At 35.7% G+C, this 16,922-nt stretch overlaps 1 protein-coding gene across 2 annotated transcripts in view; it reads right to left on the minus strand.

The window, feature by feature from the left end:
- Positions 1-3,678: 3,678 nt before the first annotated feature.
- The window catches only part of RRM2B (ribonucleotide reductase regulatory TP53 inducible subunit M2B), a 34,198-nt gene continuing 20,954 nt past the window's right edge, over positions 3,679-16,922 (minus strand). For both annotated transcript variants that reach the window (XM_089517741.1, XM_089517742.1), the window contains exons 6-9: positions 15,412-15,545; positions 14,376-14,480; positions 12,070-12,183; positions 3,679-11,495 (exon numbers count right to left, since the gene is read on the minus strand). In XM_089517741.1, the coding sequence (XP_089373867.1) occupies positions 11,343-11,495; positions 12,070-12,183; positions 14,376-14,480; positions 15,412-15,545 (506 nt within the window). In that variant the 3' untranslated portion in view covers positions 3,679-11,342. The remainder of the gene's footprint in view (positions 11,496-12,069; positions 12,184-14,375; positions 14,481-15,411; positions 15,546-16,922) is intronic.

A 16,922-nucleotide genomic window follows, 5' to 3' on the forward strand; every position in this document is an offset into this window, starting at 1 on the left:
ACTGAGGTTGGAAAGGTTTTAGAAGTTGTCCATAGACTGGCTTTTCCAGTTCCTGAACAACTGACCTAGCACAGAGGAAACAAGGCAAGTAGCAAGAACCAGAAGAAAGGAGTGAAAGTGAGACTTATTTGCAAATGTCTTCTCTCGTTGATATACATTCACAGCAAGAACGGTTGATAAAACTGCATGACTTTCCTGAGATGGATAAATTGACAAATTCGATCAGAGAGAAGTCTGTGAATAACTTTTTTTTAAAAAAGCAGTTATTGACAATTTTTATGAGAAAATATTGAGAGGAAAAATAAGTTTTAGGATTTGAGGAATAGTAGAATGAAATAACATGCAGAAGCATGATTCTACTTGTTATTTCATCCTATTGTTTATCAAATCCTATAAGTAGAGTAATTTGATAAACTGTCAACTAGTCAGTTGGATTTCACATGGATTCCACCTTTTCCTTTGTTTTACTGTTATTTTGTGTAGTGTATTAGTATATGTTGCTTTATATTATTAAAAGTTATGTGTTAACAAATGTCTTCTCTCACATGAATCTGAGATCTTAATTGAAATTACTGTTTCAGGTTATTCTATAATTGAAGACTAGACTTATTGTGGTGCAGACAGAGCAAACTCAATGATGCCATCCAGAAACATCCAGAGATGTTTATACGCTGCCCATTCTCTTTTAAGATAAGTTTCACCCGGAGTGGTGGGGAGATAATATTACCAAGTCTTGTGTCATTGCTACTGAAAGTGGTGGTCCAAGCTGAACATACCCAGCTCTCCATTCTTCTTATCATCTTTGTTGCCCTTTTCTGAACCCGCTCCGATTTTACATATTCATTCATAATTTCAGCTGGAAAAAAACTTTCTCGAATTACAATACTGCAAATTGCATAGTAGCTGGGGCATTCTGAGTGATATATTCCCCAAAATTTACTTTTCCAAGACCTGAAATTTAGTTTAGCAAATGATGTTCCTTGTTATTTGTTCTTGAGCTTGTTTGGAGGTTCTAGCAGGGGAGCACAGTTATCGTATACCCTTGACCGAAGAACGGCACACTCCTTCTATCTGGGATGGTTGTCCTCTTCCACTGAGCATGCAGCTTCGGGAGGGACGCACATGGAGCGGTGAGGGAGGAAGAGGACACCCGCCTAGCCAGCCAGATCAGCCGAATCAACCCTGGCGATCAATGGGGTGACAGATGTCTCATCCAGATCACCCTCACATCCTTTTTTTTTTAATTTTAATATTTAAAACAGATTTTATTTTCAAACTAAATACATACAAACATATATAGACAAACAATAATAAATTTAAAAAAACAAAAACACAAAAAACACACAAAAAAACCATAACAAAATGAAACTTATAGTATAACACTCACCCCTCCAACCATCCCACCACCGCCCCAACATTTATCCTAAAACCAATAACTTCCATCCTCTTTGCTTGGTGTATCGCATTAAGTATCTCTTATATCCATCCTATATGTTTCATACATTATCTTATCCAGCTTTCATTACTGTACATAATTATTTTCTCCACTATGAATACTACCCTTATTCACTTGATAATACTCTTAAATCACATATAATATACTTTCAAGTTAGATATCAAAAATGTTCAAATTGTTTCCTCATATATTCAAACACCAAGTCCCATTCCTGTTTAATTTTTCCTGAAGTATTCCTTATAGATTTATCTCTTATTATTTGAGTTAACTTATCCATTTCAGTAACCATTCCTCTTTCTTTAGTATATCTTTGCTTTTCCATTTTTGTGCCAATAGCATCCTAGCTATTGTTACCATATAGAATAGTTGTTTTCCATATTTCATTTCTATCTCATTATCAAATATTCCCAATAGAAAAATTTCTGGTTTCAATTCTAACTTGATATGTAATATTTCATTAATTATCTGATTTGCTTCCAAAAATTTTTGACTTTTTTGCAATTCCACCAGCAGTGTAAACATGATCCTGTTATTTCCTCACATTTCCAACATTTGTTGTTTTTGTTTTTATAGATTTTTGCTAATCTTTCTGGTGTTAGATACCAACGATAAAACATTTTAAACCAATTTTCTTTTAAATTTTGCGATGCTGTATATTTCAACCCCTTTTTCCAAACATGCTCCCACTTCTCCAATTGTATATTATAACCAAAGTCGCTGGTCCACTTTACCATCATATCTTTAATAACTTCATCTTCCATATTCAGTTGTAACAATTTTCTATAGATTTTTCCAATTAACTTTTCCTGATCATTGATTAATAACATTTCCAATTCTGTTTTATTTTCTTCTTCCCCAAATTCTTTTAAATCTTTCTTTATTCTCTCATAAATCCTCCTATATGCAAACCATCCTGCATCAAATCCTATTTGCTCCAGTTCCTCTTGGGTTTTTATTTTTATTTTACCTAACTCAATTTTTATCAGTTCCCTATAGGTGAACCATTTTCCCCTTCTAATCATTTCCTTCCTATAAATAGCTTCATGTGGTGATAACCATAATGGAAGTGTATGAATAATATTTCTTTTATATTTATTCCAAACTATCATTAAGTTCCTCCTCACACAATGGTTATTAATAAGTCGATTAATTTTCTCTTTATCATAACACTAGATAAGCATGAAAACCAAAACTTAAACCTTCGCCCTCTAGTTCAAGCATCATTCTTTCCTCTAGTTTCAACCAATCCTTTATCCACATTAGACTACAAGCATCACAATATAATTGTAAATTTGGCAAAGACATACCTCCTCTCTCCTGGGCATCCTGTAACAGTTTTAATCTAATCCTTGGTCTTTTATTTTGCCAGATAAAACATGATATATCTCTTTCCCAAATTTTCAATGGTTTACTTGAATTAATAATGGGGATCATTTGAAAAGAAAAGGATTTTCGGGAGTATTGCCATTTTTATCGTCACTATTCTACCTAGAAGGGATAACTGAAGTTTTCCCCAGTTCGTTAAAACTTTTTTTACCTCTACCCATAGCCTTTTATAATTGTTCTCAAATAATTCATTAGGTTTTTTTGTTATCCGTATACCCAAATATTTTATTTTTTTACTAACTTCTATTCCAGTTTTTTCCTCTAAATCTGCCTCCTCTTCTTTCTTCATATTTTTTGTTAAAATTGCCGATTTGTTCCTGTTAATTTTACACCCCGTGTATATCCCAAATTCATCAATTATATTCATCATTGTTGCAACATTATTTTGTGGGTCTTCCAAATTTATCACTACATCATCAGCAAAGGCACGAATTTTATACTCATATTGTTTTATCTTCACTCCTTGTATAATTTTATTATTCTTTATTCTAGACATTAAAACTTCCATTATTAACAAAAAAAGCAGGGGAGATAAGGGGCAACCCTGCCTCTTCCCTCTTTCAGTGACAACTGGTCTTGACAGTTCCCCATTAATATTAATTTTTGCCTTCTGTTCCATATAGATCTGAGAAATCCATCTTTTAAAGTTAGGACCGACATTTAACTTCTCTATAATTTCCAATAGGGCTCCCCAATTAACTGAATCGAACGCCTTTTCCATATCAACAAATATCATACCTAATTTTTTGTCATTATGTCTTTCATAATATTCTAAAATATTTAATATATACCTCATATTATTTTTCATATATCTTTTTGGTAGGAATCCACATTGATCTTCATCTATCTTGTCTTCTATACATTTTTTAAGTCTTTGAGCCATAATTGTTGCGAAAATTTTATAATCTAGATTGAGTAACGAAATTGGTCTATAATTTGCTGTTTCTAATATATCCTTCCCCTCTTTTTGTAGCAGTACTATCTCTGATTCCTTCCACGTTTCTGGTAAGTTCCCTCTTAAAATATTATTCATGACTATTCGTAATGGTTCTTTTATTTCATTTTTGAAAATGTTATAGAATTCTATAGGAAACCCATCTGGGCCCGGAGAATTACCATTCTTATTTTTTTCTATTGCTTTTTGCACTTCCTCTTGTGTGATTTCTGCTTCTAACTTTTCCCTTTGGATTTCATTTAACTTAAAGAGTTCTCCCTCTTTCAAAAAATCTTTTAGGCTAATCTCCTCCTCTTGTTTTTTCATATATAATTTAGCATAGAAATCTCTAAAATATTCTACTATGTCCCCTTGTTCGGTGATTATCTTATCATCTTTCCTTATCTTTGTTATCAATTTTTTTTCCTCCCTTTTTTTCTTTAATTTATATGCTAACCATTTCCCTGGTTTACTGGCATTTTCAAAATATTGTTGATTTGCTTTTTTCATTTCACGTCCTACTTCTTCTGCCAATTCCAGTGAGATTCTATCTCTTAATAATTTGCACTCCATAAGTAATTTTTCATCTTTAGGGTTTTTATTTGATAAATTTTCCTTCTCTTTAAGTTTTTTATTTAACTGATCCATTTCTTGATTTTTCTTTTTTCTTACTATTGTGTTTTGTTGTACTAAAAATCCCCTGATTACTGCTTTTGCCGCATCCCAAACAATCTCAATTCCTGTTCCCTTATTTGCATTTTCTTTGAAATAATTGTATATAACTGTTTTTGTATTTTTAATTATTTCTTCATTTCTTAAAAGATCAACATTAAGTCTCCATCTAAAGAAAGATTTCTCTCCTTTAATATCTCTCAATTTTAGTATTTGGGGGTTATGGTCTGATATTAATCTCGGCATAATCTCCATTTCCTTCAATAGTTTTGATAAAGTTTGGGTGACTAAAATCAAGTCAATCCTAGCCATCGAATTATGTCTTTCTGATCTGTGTGTATATTCTCTCGCTTTACCATATAAGTGCCTCCATGTGTCTATCAAACATACATTTTCCATTAGTCTAAAAAAGGATTTTGGTAGTTTGCCCTGTTTATCTTTTATAGGTTTTTTTGAATTCCTATCCCATTCTGGATTAATCACCCCATTATAATCCCCTAACACAATTATATCTTCGTATTTTTGTTCTAACATAATATTTTGTAAGTCTTCAAAAAAATTTGCTTTTTTTTCCTGTGGTGTGTAAATTCCCATTAGGAGCATCTTCTTATTATTTATTTTAATTTCAACGCCCAATATATGTCCTTTTTTTGTCATTATAAATTTCCTTAGATTCTATTTGGTCCTTCACATATATTACAACTCCTTTTTTCCTTTTGTTATTTGTTGATATGTAGTTTTTTCCTAATTTCCCATTCTCAATATATTTTTCTTCCCCTTGTTTAATGTGGGACTCCTGTAAGCAAATTATTTCACATTTTTGTTTTTGTAGAAAGTGAAATATCGTTCTTCTCTTATGTGATGAGTTCATTCCATTCACATTCCAGCTTAGTAGTTTCATTTTTTTTTCACAAAACAAACTTTATTTAATTAAGTATTTGAATATATGAGGAATCAAGTCACCTATTAATAAACAAAGAGGGAAAAATAGTTAAAATACAAAGGACAAGAAACAAGCAGACAAATACGCATGTATCTACAAGGGAGAAACCCCCCGCCACACTGATCTTATAATTCCGCTAGTCTTTCTCCGTCTCCGCCGTCTTCTCTCTCTTCTTCTGATTTATCCCCTCCTTCAGATTTTCTTCGCTCTTCTTTTTTATTTTGTTCTTGTTCTCTTGCTGTCATTTGCCTTGTTCTCACCCCTCCTTTAAATCCTGTTTGGTCATGCTCTCTTGATCTTTCAATGTCTTTCCTATTCCTTTTCCAGAAATCCGCTGCTTTTTCTACTGAGTCAATTTTGTATCTTTTTTGCTTTCAAGTTAGAGATAAGCCTTCAACTTCATCCCATCTAAATGGAATCTCATATATTTTTAATTGATCTGAGAGGAAATTATAATCTTTTCTCGATTTCAGCACGCTTTTGGGTATATCTTTGAAGATTTGAATTATTCGGCCATCAATAATTAATTCCTTTTTGAAACTTTGTTGAATTATCAAATCCCTTGTTTGTTTACGCACACAGTTCACCACAATATCCCTGGGTACCTTCCTTTGTCTTGCTACTTTAGAGCTTATGCGATATAGGGTGTCGATTTCCCAAGGGAATTGTTCAGCCGGCTCCTCCACAAAATCAGCTAGAATTGGTATCAAAAATTTATAAAGGCTTTCTTGTTCTTGCTCTGGAACCCCGTGTAGCTTAATACAGTTTTGTCTCAATTTCGTTTCAAGCCTTATTATTGTTTGTTTATCCTCTCTCTCCTCTTTTTCAATTTTATTAATTTTAACTTCTGTTTGAACAACACTGTTCTCCAATTGTGTTAGATTACTTTCAAGATTTTCCACTTTATTTATTTTCTCCAAGTCTTTATTTTCTCCAAAGAGCCTTTTATTTCTCCCATTTCTTTTTGTATCTCAGTCCTTATTTCCAGTCTCAAATCTGTTCTTAATTTCGCATTATCCTCTTTCAGTTCCTCTTTCATCCTTCTTATCTCGTCCAACATTGACAGTTCACTATATTCAGTAGGTTTGAGCACTGTATCTATAGATGGTCTTTTGGGTGGTAGAGATATAGGTTGAGTTGTTGCTTTCCTATTCACTGACATTTCCTCTGAGTAGTTTAACCACACAGATAATATTTCTATTGGTACACAACCAAACATACAAATAATCACAGCTTAATTTCTCTATTATCTCTATTAACCTATTCAGAGTTCTCTCTATATATTTTTTAATATATTCAATCTGTTCTGTTCTTTTATATACCTTGTTATTTGTTCTTGAGATGGGGACAGGGAAGCAAAAGTGTCGTTAATTTTGGGCACCCTCCCAAGAAAATTATTTGGTGAGACAAGGGGTTTATTTGCTGTCTTATACCTGATCAGACTGTTCATCTGAGTATTGGTAGCTCTTTGGGGATGTCAAGCACAGAGGTCTTTTTGATCTCTTACCAAATCTTTTCTCATATAAGAAATGCCTACAACTTATGAACATCCCTTCTAAGAGTAGCTTGCTTAAGAATACACCAGAAATTGCACAATTACATGCAATATTATTAATGAGCAGAAAGAGCAAAACTTGCAAAATGAAACCCGCAGATACCAGACTTTGAGTGATTTTATTTCAATTGTTTTATATTTTTCTAAACAAAAGGAATACCAAACCAAGGATCATTTTCTGTTGCCCTCCTTATGTAACTTTTATGTGCTCTGTTTCTTCATTTATTAATGGTTTTAATTCAACAATTATCAGCATGCAAAATGATTTATTATAGGATTTGCTGGGGGGAGTAGACAAATTTACTATTACCAGTTTGTTGCTGAAAATAATGTTGGGGAAAAGCTTGAAAACCTATCCAGTGTCAACAGCTATCACTTACAGTTCTGAAATGCCCATGAGGGATATATTCTCCTTTTAACTTCAGTATAGTAAGTAGTCATTCAAGAGGTCAAACAAACTTGTAAAGGACAAAAAAACCCTAAAAAAATTAAAGCACAGATGCATATTTGCAGCACATTCTTGGACATATCTAATTATAAGCAATTGTCCATTGAATTAACTGGGAAATTACTCCTTAGTGTACAGAATATTTTGCTGTAATTTGTTAGCATAATTAGACCGGCAATTTTCTTTCTGGGTCTATACACCTTCATGTTTGCCGGTTTCTGCCTTATGGCTATAAAAGCATTGCAACATGACCGCTCTCACACAGGCCCAATCAGCAATGGAGATCCAAGAGGGGAGATGTGCTCACTTAGAAGGAATCTGCATGCATAGCAGTTTCATTGTTTGGAGTCCACTGAACTGGCAGGATACATTTTTGATACAGGTGCAAATGTGCATCATTCATCTAGGCCCAGTAGCTGTGTGTAGCTAGAGTTGTATTAGGGACAAATATTGCGGTGCACTTTTGTAAAGTAAAAAGAGTTATGGCCATAATATACAAATGCCTTTTTCCTAGCACAAATTCATGACCTCCAGTCTCAAGATTACACTGTAGAGGAATTTAATGCAGTTTTCAGTTACATAAGTGGATATACTAAGGTAGCATAAATCAGTGGTGTGCCTAGAAACCAAATGCATAAGTAGAATCCTGCTTACACAGTTGAAGAAACTATGAAAACTCTGCCAGCACATTGGTTTCCTCCACTAAAATTACACTTGATTTAGAACTATGCAATTAATAACTAAAAAGAATATGCTAACTCATGAACATTTATCTCAAGCCTGCAAAAACAGGCTAAGTACTTCTCTAGAGGGATGGTTTCAGTACTCTTCCCTGCCCTTCTCTATCTTTTTCTCATTCATTTCTGTGACCAACCAGTCCTGGCTTTGATGCCAACAAGCTCTGCAAACAAAAGCAGCTTTACAAAATTGTACTATATTTTTTTGAAGTCCATTGAGAAACACTGTAGACCAGATGTCCAACTCTGCTAACTCCATGCAACGTGAGCTGCTGCAAACAGATGGTCACATTTTCAGCCAAAAGTCTTCTGGCCAAATGACCAGTTCTCCTGAATCACCCTACAGCAGGAACTGTTCCAGTTTTCATTAATAATTTTTTAAAAAACTATTTATACAATCAGTCATCATGTTTCTTTTTCAAAGTATATACAATATTCTCCCACTAACATAAAATATATTCAGTGGCCAAAACAATTTAGGCTGTGAATACATTCTTCTGTTTGTTCATGCAGGGGTTTAGATTATTTCATTTTAATTTTGTTTCCAGTCTTTAGGAGGGAATGTTTATGTTTCTTGTTTATTATCTTTTTATATTTTGAAACCCCTTGAAAGAGCTCAAAATAATATATATGACACCCTTTGCCCAGTTTCATTTTTACAGCAAATCCATGAGGTAATTTAGGGCAAGATTATGAGATTGGCCCAAGGTCATTCAGTGAAGCCCTGGCTAAAAGAGAATTTGAAACTGTATCTCTGCAGTCTTTATCCATCACACTATCCACTACATCACTCTGACTCCGTCAAGCTAATTCAGAAACTATCAGCACAGATACAATCCCTCTGTTTTAAAGAGGATGACATATTTAATGCAGCCTTTTACTCCTCCAGGATAGAACTGTAACTCTATAGTAAATAGTGCTGTTAAGTGTATCCACTATCCACATCCAATATGTTTGCGTTTTGTTTTGTTTTGTTTTGTTTTCAAGCATGCAAGAAGATATTTTATACTGTGTAGACTTAGGAAAAAGCATATATGGCTCCACTACATTCAATAGTCTTTAAACCAGCTATTAAGATAATTGGCAAATAATTTTTAAAGCATCTTTGAACAGCTTTTCTGCCCTCCTCCGCCCATGTTCTTCTATCACTACTGTATTAACTTTAAACTATTACTGCCACTTAAGTTACAGTTGTACTTAATCATCACAGAAATGTGGCAGAGTACAATAGCAAGTGTACACTGACCAATCGGCCTTTAAAACATATGTACCAGCCAAAGGCACCATAATCTAATCTTGGAAGCTAAGGAGGTGGGAAACCACCAGCAGATACTTGGTGCTCCAGGATGTATTTCAGCAGAAGGAACTGGCAAAATCACCTCATAAGCCTGCCATAAATTAAGAGATCTTCAGAGGAGGCCCTGTTACATGTTCCAACATCTTGTGAAGTTAGGTCAGTGGATACACATAACAGGACTTTCTCTGCAGCAGGGCCTTGACTGTGGAACTCACTACCCAAGGAAGTTAGTAGGGTGGCCCCGTCTCTTTCAAGCTTTTAGCAGGCAGCCAAAACAGTGCTATTCCTCAGGGCAATAAATGTTTCAATTACTGTTTTAACTGTTTCAAAATTGGATTCCAATGTTATTTTCTGACTGCTCATAGGGAGATTTAAAGAATATTTTAATGTATTTTTAAAATATATAGAAAAATATATAAAACTTTATTTATATACCGCTTTTCCAAAATGATCAAAGCGGTTCAAAATGTTTTTTTTTAATCTTTGTATTGTTTTAAATGGGTTTTATTTGTCCATTGCCTTGGGAGCCCTTGTGGTTTGGGAGGTGATACAAAAATACTTTAATAAAATATATAAATAAATAAAACCATGTGAAATTAATAGGGTTGCCATAAGTCGACAGAAGACTTGAAGGCACATGCATACACACACATCACTACTCTAAAACCACAGTACTGCCTTCTGTTTTGCCATGAAAACGTGTCTGCATACTGATTTCAACTAAGGGCTGAGAACCTTTGTGGCCTTTCACTCCTAGTGTTATTTATATTGGTTTATTTATTTATTTCTAATTTCTTCTTTCTACAAAAGAAATTGAATTCAAGGTAGCTAAGAAACATTAGAAACAAATGAAAAAGAGCTTAAATCAATAAAACATTAAAATAATCACAAAAACCAAAAAGCATCGTAACAGTTCAAATAGCCAGTTCAAAGAGATGCATCTCCAGACCCTTCCTAAAACCAGTGAGAACAGAAACTAACAACACCTATGAGGGAGTACATTCTATAATTTATCAAACACGGAAATCCCTCTCCTCTGGGTGTTCACACCTCTGCAAAAGTTGGCACTCTCAAGACAGCATGTCCTGAACATCTTAAACATCCAGACAGGTTCAAAATGACACAGAAGGTCACACAGATATCTCTCCATTCTTTGCAAGAGGCAAGGTGGCATATAGTTGGAATCTTATTTAGGCACTGACCTGAAATATGGCAGTATCAAGTGCCTTCAGTCTATGTCCTCACCAATGACTAGATGGAAAGCTACAGTGGTTTGAACTGGCAGTGAAGAATACCTAAAACCCTTGAATGCAAAGGGGACGGAATGGCCATCTTTAGCATGTCTCTGAGTTTCAGCTGCTAGAATAGTGTGGCAGTGCTACCCTTGTGTCCTCCTTGTAAGTTTTCCATAGGTTGGCCATTGTGTGAAACAGGATGCTAGGCAAAATAATTATTTATTCTGATCCAGTAGGATTCTTCTTATGCTGGAGCACCCCATAGGCTGCACAGCAATTAGTCCTTCATCTGAGCACAATGGATCAAGAGCTGATTGGGGGTGAGGAGAGAACAAATTGTATTGTGCTGTTAAAGGTTGAGGTATTATTATTAAACTCAATTTAAGCTTACTGCTACATATACAAGTGAGTCGCCTCTATGTCTGGCACAATAATATTAAACTCTGGCTATAAAAGTTGTACCAGTTTATAGAGGCCCCCTTGATTAGTGAATACAAACACACATATACGTACTCATTCTGTTTACATCACGGTCTGCAATAAATATACTGCATAAGAAACAATCCATTAACTGTGAGGAAGTAGAGAAATATTCCCAGGGCACTCCACTTCTAGTAGAAGCAATAGGAGCAGTGGCAAATGAATACTTTGGCAAGATTCATCTTCCAAGAAGGCAATTCTAGAAGTCAGCATCTAAAGTAAACACATTATCATTTGTTTCAGCCATCACTGCAAAACGCTGATACTCTGAAACTCTCTTCTCAAAAAAATTGGTTTTTCCTTCCAAAGAAATGTTCTCCATGAAATCAAAAGGGTTTTCCGCTTGAAAGACCTGTGAAAACCAAATGTATTATTAAATCACAACTACTGATCAAAGCAATGTGACAATGCAGAAATTTCTTTAAAATTCAGAAATGACTCCTATTTCTCTGGTAGGAATTTTAATGGGCTGACATTGATATTGTACTCCATTCTTTCCTGCTGCTATTACTTCGTAACTACTTTTAACAGTTTAGTCGGTTGCTTTTCATTTATGTAAGCTGCTCTGATTGCTGTTTTATTGATTGGATATAGGATATAGATTTTTCTAAAACAAGAGAGTGTCAAGCTTACAGGTGTGCAGTGATTTGCAGTCAATATAACCAAAGGAAACGCGTGTAAAAATAACCTGTGACTTTTTTAAAAGATGTAAACACACAGAGAGATATTCTCACACTAATTTGATTTGAGCAGGGGGTAAGGTTTTTAAATTTTTATTCTTTGGGGTGTTTTTTTTTTTTGGGGGGGGGGGAGTTGCAAATAACAATTGAATTCCAGTATAGGCCTGAAATAGACTGAGCCCAAACCCATTATATAGAGCCATGTTTAATAAATATACTCTCCTGAACAACCTTGGAGAAGCATACCTTAGAGAAGCCCAATTCCAGAAGTAACCTGTCAGCCACAAATTGAATATATTGTTTCATTAGAGTGCAGTTCATTCCAATCAAGCCAACTGGCAAGGCTTCTGTCAAAAACTCCTGCAAATTTAAGACAAAAAGAAAAACTTTGAGGGAGAAACACAGTACAGGAACTGAATCCCAGGCTGAGATGTGAACCAATGTGGTATACAGAGATAAGAAAGTTGGATTAACATCTGGGAGTTCTAAAGTCATATTCCTATTATGCTACAATTGTCTAAATCCAACAGAGCACTTTTGGTAACTCTAGGATTTCTGGCCCCTTTCCTCAGTAGTCCTCTCTGGCACTGAAAGTATACTGTAAAAGCAGTATGGGAGGGGGGATAACTGTAGGAAACAATAGCAATTACCCTCCCTCCACTTTTACTGCTCGAAGCAGCTTCCACCAACATAGTGACTGCGGAAGTAGCAAAAGCTTGTTGTGTGACCATGGTATAGTCACTGTCTCTGAGTCTAAGTTATTCTATGAAATTTTTGTGAAAGGAGAGGGAAACATGTAGAACAACTAAAATCTAGCTGCTGTTCTCACCCTCAGTGAGAGAAAAGGAATGGAGAGAGGACTTCTCACCAGGCACTGGAGCCAAAGCAAGATGGGATGAAACATGCCAGTTTGCAGACACATAGGTCTAAGGGTTTTTATGCTTGCTACAATTAAATTATGTTTTAATATGAATAAGGATGTGGTGCTTGCCTGCAGTATGGTATTGTCTGTGAGGTATGTCTGTAGGTCATACATTAAGACTGTTTCATACTATTTCTTGAAATGGACACACATATAATAAGACAGATAGATACAAGAAAAAAGCAGGGAGCGATAATATGGTAAATAATTCAAAGACATAGCCATGTTAGTTTGGAAAATCAGTACACCAAGGGATCTTGTAACACCTTTGAGACTAACTGAAAGAAGCTGGTAGTATGAGATTTCATAGACTTGAACCTAATTCCTCAGATGTAAGTATGCTAAGTATGCTAAGCATTGTGAATGTTCATAACCATTAAATAATCATGCATTGTGTAATATGTGTATCTGAATTAAAAGGTGGTACAGGTCCTTTTCATGGATTATAAATGAAACTACAGTGAATAACATGAGTCCATTTTTGTCCATCTTGGACTCCCATCATCTGTAATAAAGACATACATGGGTCAGAGGTGGTGTGAATTGCAGTCCAACAATATCTGGAGGGTAATACATTCCCTATACATGCCCTACACTGACTGACAGTATCTTTCCAGCCCTATGTGGAGATACTAAAATATAAGGGATAGAAACTGAGGAACATGGAAACACAAAAAACAGGAAGGAAACTGTGGGTGGAAGACAGAGAAAAGAGAAGGATTACTTATCAAAAAGGCAAAAGAGTGGCCTTGTCCTTAAAACCATCATACCACCTATGGGAAGGACATGTCTGCCAGCAAATTTTGTTTGGAAAAGCAACAGGAAGACTATTAAGATGTTTATTTATTTATTTCTTAAAATAGTTATATCCTTTCCTGTGTCTGAAGATCTCAGGACAGTGTACAATAAAATCAGTTTAAAACAATAAGAATGATTTTAAAAGACTAAAAGCATATTAAAGCACTTATCACTTAAGACAATTTAAAACCAAATAAAACAATTTTAAATAATGTAAACTACAGCACACATGCAAATTGGGTAAAATCAATGAAGCCCTGAAGGTCTTTTTAAAAAATCCATGTTTTGACTTGGCACCAGAATGACACCAGTCAATCAGGACCTTGAGGAGCGGGTATTCCATTCAAGTTAATAAAAATTAAATGTTCTTTTTGAACTGGTTTCGTTGCCTCCAAAGCTAATTTTTTTTACTGTTACTGTATTACATAATATTCTGAATATTAGACATACAAAACTCATTTTTTCTATCATTACTATACTATATAATATTCCAAATATTAGACACACCAAATAATGGAGACTTAAGAGAATCATCCAATTACTTGATTATGCTATTACATTTATAGTAAATAATTACAGGCAGCTAAAGAAAAACAAAGTAGAAAACTAAGAAATATGTATAAAACTGGCTGAGATTATTTTTAAGACCTGCAAACCTCTACACATTAAGGGATATTAAGACATTTGGTTTTCTTTGACTCATTTGTAACTATACATTGCTTGTAAATTTCTGTATTATATAATCAAAGAGGCTTTTGATTGATGGGAGACTTGAGTAAATTATGCAAATTACCAGTAATTCTGATATAGGAAAGAAATCTCATCTGCTCACCTGTTCAATTTCAACAGCATTGACAATGATCTCTCTGACTCTTTCTTCCAAAGGTTTATTCACTAGGTACTGAAACATTAGACAGGCAAAGTCACAATGGAGACCCTGAAAAGTATGAGCAGAATGGAACTTCAGAGACCTTTAGCTTAGTTTTCTAAACAAGCAACCAAAATGCCCATATGGACACTAACACCTCTCTCACTTAAATTACTTAGGTATTTATGCTCTGACTTGAAATTGTAAGATGTGTATGCAAAACATGTTCAGAATATCATATTTGATGTTATTCTTTAAAAATCTTTAAAATGTATTTATCTTATTATTGTAGTAGATCAATAAAAGAAAAGCAGCAGGATAAAACCGGTGGAGGGCAAAGAAACAGCAAAGCTTTCCCCAGTGGGTGGAGGGGAGCCAACAAAACCCCACAGGCAACAGCAGTAGAAGACCTGAAAGGGGAAAATACTCTGAGAACTACAAATCCCAGAATCCCTCAGCTCAGAAGAAAGATGACATGATAAAGTGTATATAAGAGATTGTACATTATAGCTGCAAAACAGTACAGTGGGACATAACTAAAGAGCATAAAACCATGCATGGTGTGGAGAAAGTAGAAAGAAATTTTCCTCCCTTTCTCATAACAGCTGAATCTGTGGCCATTCCATTAAGCCAAGCAGTGAGAGTTTCAGGACAGACAAAGAGAAACATTTCATCACACAGTGTTAGTTAAAACTATAGAACTCACTGTCACAAGATGTACTGATGGCCACCAACTTGGAAGTTTAAAAAGGGATTGCACAAATTCACAGGGGATGGGATTATCAGTGGCAACTCGTCCTGATGGCTAGTATACAGGATCTCTAGTACTGGAGGAGATTGTTTGAGAATACAAGCAGGAGGTGCTATTATGCTCATGTTGTGTTTGTGGACTACCCACAGAAGGGAGGTTGGGGGGGGATCTCCTAGCATCCGCTAACAATTTCTGTTTGGACAATTCAGCTTAACCTCATTTTAAACATTACCACTCCCTGTGCATTACTTCATCTCTGCTAATAAGTTCATTGGAGAAAGTGAGACCCGGCATCAGCCCTCTCTTCTTGAGCCAAAATATAGCTGCAAAAGCACCAGAGAAGAAGATTCCTTCAACCGAGGCAAAAGCAACCACTCTCTCACCTGTTTTGGAAAAGAGGGTTTAAAAAAAAAAAGGCCTGTTAGTCATACAATCAAAATCTGTCTTCAAGGTGCTATAGACATACATTTTAAACCAGTGATATAAAAATTCAGAACCACATATGGGGAATGTGTGGGATTTCAGATGGTGATTAGTTACTATTCCCACATCCTTCTTCACTGACCATACTGGTGAAGGTGAATATATGGATGGCCATAGGCTTTCCAGCTATTAAATGCCCTGAGAGGAAATTTCAGGAAACCCAGTAATTACTTCCCTCTCCCAGTGACAGCGTGACCAGCTGTAGGGTAGAGAGATGGAGATATGTATTCCCTGAGAACATCTTCTCTAACCAGGCTCCCATTTCAGAGCAAAACATACAGAAGTCATAAGGAGGAACCTACTGTCAGTCCCAACTAGAGTACACTCACTAAGCCAATAGGATGGACCAATGTACTGACTCACCATTCAACAACTGGATGATAGAACTAGCCAACAGTATTCATATCACAGGAACCAGGACCTAACTGTAGCAAGGGACCGTTTTGTTAGATAGCCAGATACTATTCAAAGCTATCTAAGTACAGTGAGCCTGCACCATATGTGGGCTTGTTATAGGCGGCTTTCAGCTTATGCTGAAGCCACGCAACAAATGGGAGAATGGTGCGTGTGCCTGTGGCGCACGCACACACGGCCGCAGCACAAGCACGAGCCCCATTATATCCAATGGGGCTCAAGCATACGCGGTTTTTGCCTTACGCGGGGGGGGGCAGGGGTCTGGAATGGCTCCCCCGCATAAGGCAAGGGCCCACTGTATCAGATGTGAATCTGGGTCCACAGGGAGCCATCCATCCCACTTCTGCAACAGAAAACCTTGGAGAAAGGGAGAGACCTAGGCTTACAAGTGAGAAGACAACAATTTCAGTGATTAGTGCATTCTGATCTTTATTCTCCCACTTTCTCTAATGAGAGCACCTTTCAGCACTGAGGGCATTCTCATAAAAAAGTTATGGGTCCTCATTAATGATATGGTGTAGACCACACCATTCCTTGCCCACACAACCTCAAAAGAGGAAGGCAAGGCAATCAAACAGTAACCATAGGCTGTAAGTAACTACATGTCCCTCCTTCAGGTTCTTCTCTTCCTACAGAGAGAATAAGACTAAAGTCTCATGAGAAGACCAGTGGCTCTATTCTCCTCTTGTTTCTCCTGTCCCTTGCTTTCTACAGCACAAACTCTTCATTTTCAGGTAGTATATGAAATGGAAGAAGTCAGGGGAATTGTTATTAGAGTGCTGAAAGACCATTTCATTCTCCTTGGAATAAATATTCTCCTTTAAAAAAAAACAACACAGGAACACACTCCCGAAATAAAAGCA

This window comes from Sceloporus occidentalis, unplaced genomic scaffold (genome assembly GCF_023333645.1).
Source record: "Sceloporus occidentalis isolate IW3139 unplaced genomic scaffold, rSceOcc1.0.p SCAF_3, whole genome shotgun sequence".
Lineage (NCBI taxonomy): Eukaryota > Metazoa > Chordata > Lepidosauria > Squamata > Phrynosomatidae > Sceloporus > Sceloporus occidentalis.